This window comes from Ziziphus jujuba, chromosome 2, assembly GCF_031755915.1.
Source record: "Ziziphus jujuba cultivar Dongzao chromosome 2, ASM3175591v1".
Taxonomy (NCBI): domain Eukaryota; kingdom Viridiplantae; phylum Streptophyta; class Magnoliopsida; order Rosales; family Rhamnaceae; genus Ziziphus; species Ziziphus jujuba.
Window position 1 is genome coordinate 9,825,509 of NC_083380.1, and position 2,897 is coordinate 9,828,405.

The window sequence follows — 2,897 nt, forward strand, 5'->3', positions numbered from 1 at the left end:
TGCATGCGCATTTTATAGATGCACATAATTATCAAAATATTGAGAATTTTATGGATAAGTGTTTTATTCTATATTCCTTCCCTACCTTTATGGAAAAAATAAAAATAAAAATAAAAAGGAAAGAACAAAGATACCCCACATCCTTTAAAATGATAGTACACCCGGTAGCTTCATTTTCATTTTGCATTTCTTAAAAAAAAAAATAATAATAATAATAAAAGAATCATTATTTTCATATTAAATTGTTTTATTAAAAAATATAAAATGGTTGTTAACTTTATTGACAGCTTGCTTAACGGCCAAAACTACCACAGTGAGTAGTGGGGGGAGAGAGAAAGAGAGAGAGAGAGAGAGAGAGGAATCCCGTAAATCCAGAAATCACGAAGAGCTAATTGGGCCCCACTCCACTAGTTTTAATTAGTTTAATCACGCCAATTAACCCGGCCTTAAATCCCTTTATATACACCCACTCTTCTTTTCCTTCGCTTCTCACCCTCTTCATTCTCTTCTCAGAGAACACCAACAAACACCTTCTCTGCATCAATGGCTTTTCCTTCTTCACTTTCTCTCTTCCTCTTCTTCCTCTCCTCTCTCCTCAGCCCATCAACCCTCATTTCCTCTTCACCAGTTCCAGACCCTGAACGTGTCGTTGAAGAAGTTCACAGGTAAGAAACACACATATCAGAACGGCCTCATTGTACTACTTACTCTGTTTTTGTTCTGCGCTTAAAATGTGTTTGTCTTTTTTGCTTTGCAGGAGCATCAATGCCTCCATTGCTAGGAGGGAATTGGGTTATCTTTCTTGTGGGTCAGGGAACCCCATTGATGATTGCTGGAGGTGTGATCCGAATTGGGATAAGAATCGTCAGCGTTTGGCTGATTGTGCAATTGGATTTGGTAAAAATGCAATTGGAGGCAGAGATGGGAAGATTTATGTGGTCACTGATTCTGGCGACTATGATGTTGTAAACCCAAAGCCTGGTACTTTACGACACGCGGTTATCCAAGATGAGCCATTGTGGATTATCTTTGCTAGAGATATGGTGATCAAGTTGAAAGAGGAGCTGATCATGAACTCTTTCAAAACCATTGATGGAAGAGGAGCTAGTGTGCACATTGCTGGTGGGCCATGTATCACTGTACAGTTTGTGACTAACATTATCATACATGGGATTAATATTCATGACTGTAAACAAGGAGGTAATACTTATGTCAGGGACTCCCCAGGGCACTATGGGTGGAGGACCATATCAGACGGTGATGGGGTATCCATCTTTGGTGGAAGTCATGTTTGGGTGGACCATTGTTCTCTATCAAATTGTCATGACGGTTTGGTTGATGCAATTCATGGATCCACAGCTATTACCATCTCTAACAATTACATGACACATCATGATAAGGTCATGTTGTTGGGTCACAGTGATACTTACACACAAGATAAAAACATGCAGGTCACTATTGCTTTCAACCATTTTGGAGAAGGCTTAGTTCAAAGAATGCCAAGGTATAGAATTAAAAAAGAAAGAAATTTTGTTGTATTTCCCCAAGAAAGTTACATTTAAATATATAGATTTTCTGTTTTTTTTTCTTTTTTATTATGTTTGAATTTTTAATTGATGTGTTTTTTTATGTATGTTTTGCAGGTGTAGGCATGGGTATTTCCATGTGGTGAACAACGACTACACTCATTGGGAGATGTATGCCATTGGAGGAAGTGCAGACCCAACCATCAATAGCCAAGGAAATAGATTTGCTGCCCCTAATGACAGATTCAGCAAAGAGGTGAGAAACCCTTTTCGAAAAAGTTAAAAAACTTTTTCTTTTTTGCTTTTTGAATGCTATAATAATACTATATTTTCAAAATCTTAAATTTTGGAAAATGATTTTTGATGTGAACCAATGCAGGTGACCAAGCATGAAGATGCACCAGAAAGTGAATGGAAGAATTGGAATTGGAGGTCAGAAGGAGACTTGATGGTAAATGGTGCATTTTTCACAGCCTCTGGTGCTGGAGCTTCCTCAAGCTATGCCAAAGCTTCAAGCTTGGGAGCAAGACCATCTTCACTTGTCGGTACGATAACGATGGGAGCAGGTTCACTTAGTTGCAGAAAAGGATCTCGTTGCTGATTGTGACAGATTGAAAAAAAAAATAGAAAAAAAAAAAAAGCATTTCTCGCAAGTCATTTTTAGTAAAAATATATATATTTATTATAGTTGAAGGTGAAAAAAAAAAAAAAAAAAAAGAGTTAAATGAGGAAAGATAGAAAAAAGCATAAAAGAAAAGGTCATCTCAAGTGAGAATTTACCTTTTCTTGGCTTTTTCTTTCCCTCCCTTTTTTTTTCCCCTTCCACCCAATTTTAATATTTTCTACTTTTTTTTTGTTTTTTTTTGGTTTTTACTCAATGTCATGATTACGACCTCTGCCTGTTAAGTCTCTGTTAAAAACCCATTTAAGGGATTCTTTTGTAGAATCATGAAGGGTTAAGAGAAAGCAAATGCAGAAGTGTTGATTACACTAAATTATCTGTTTAAATTTGTAATGCTCTTTTTTTTTAATGATCTATCATTTCTCTCTCAATCTCAATCTCTCTGTCTCTCTTCCAAGAGCAATTTTGTACTGTATTTACAAGAAACTACACATTGTGGCTAAAGGACAAAAGGAAAGTTAAAATTCAAATGAAAACAGAAAAAGTAAAAGCTAGTTTTGATCAACTCCCACCGCTAGAATTTAATTTAAGGTATTAAAGATAGGTAAAATCCAACTACCACCGTAACTGTTAGTGTGATTGTCCAATGGACTACAAAAAGAAACAATCTGGGGTATAGAACATGCATCATCTCCAATATAAAATATTGTCATTAAAAAGTGGGTAAAGGGGAATCAAATAGCAATATT

At 36.0% G+C, this 2,897-nt stretch overlaps 1 protein-coding gene across 1 annotated transcript; it reads left to right on the forward strand.

The window, feature by feature from the left end:
* The first annotated feature begins 479 nt into the window (after nt 1–479).
* LOC107418263 (probable pectate lyase 5) lies at nt 480–2,579 on the forward strand. The gene is made up of 4 exons (XM_016026951.4): nt 480–665; nt 758–1,504; nt 1,644–1,782; nt 1,906–2,579. The coding sequence occupies exons 1-4, from the start codon at nt 544–546 to the stop codon at nt 2,125–2,127; spliced, it is 1,230 nt and encodes a 409-aa protein (XP_015882437.1). The 5' UTR covers nt 480–543; the 3' UTR covers nt 2,128–2,579.
* Nucleotides 2,580–2,897: the final 318 nt, after the last annotated feature.

Coding starts and splice junctions, on each gene's coding strand:
- LOC107418263 (XM_016026951.4), top strand. CDS start 544: ATGGCTTTTCCTTCTTCACTTTCTCTCTTCCTCTTCTTCCTCTCCTCT. Junction 1,505..1,643: donor TTAGTTCAAAGAATGCCAAG/GTATAGAATTAA, acceptor TATGTTTTGCAG/GTGTAGGCATGGGTATTTCC. Junction 1,783..1,905: donor ATGACAGATTCAGCAAAGAG/GTGAGAAACCCT, acceptor GAACCAATGCAG/GTGACCAAGCATGAAGATGC.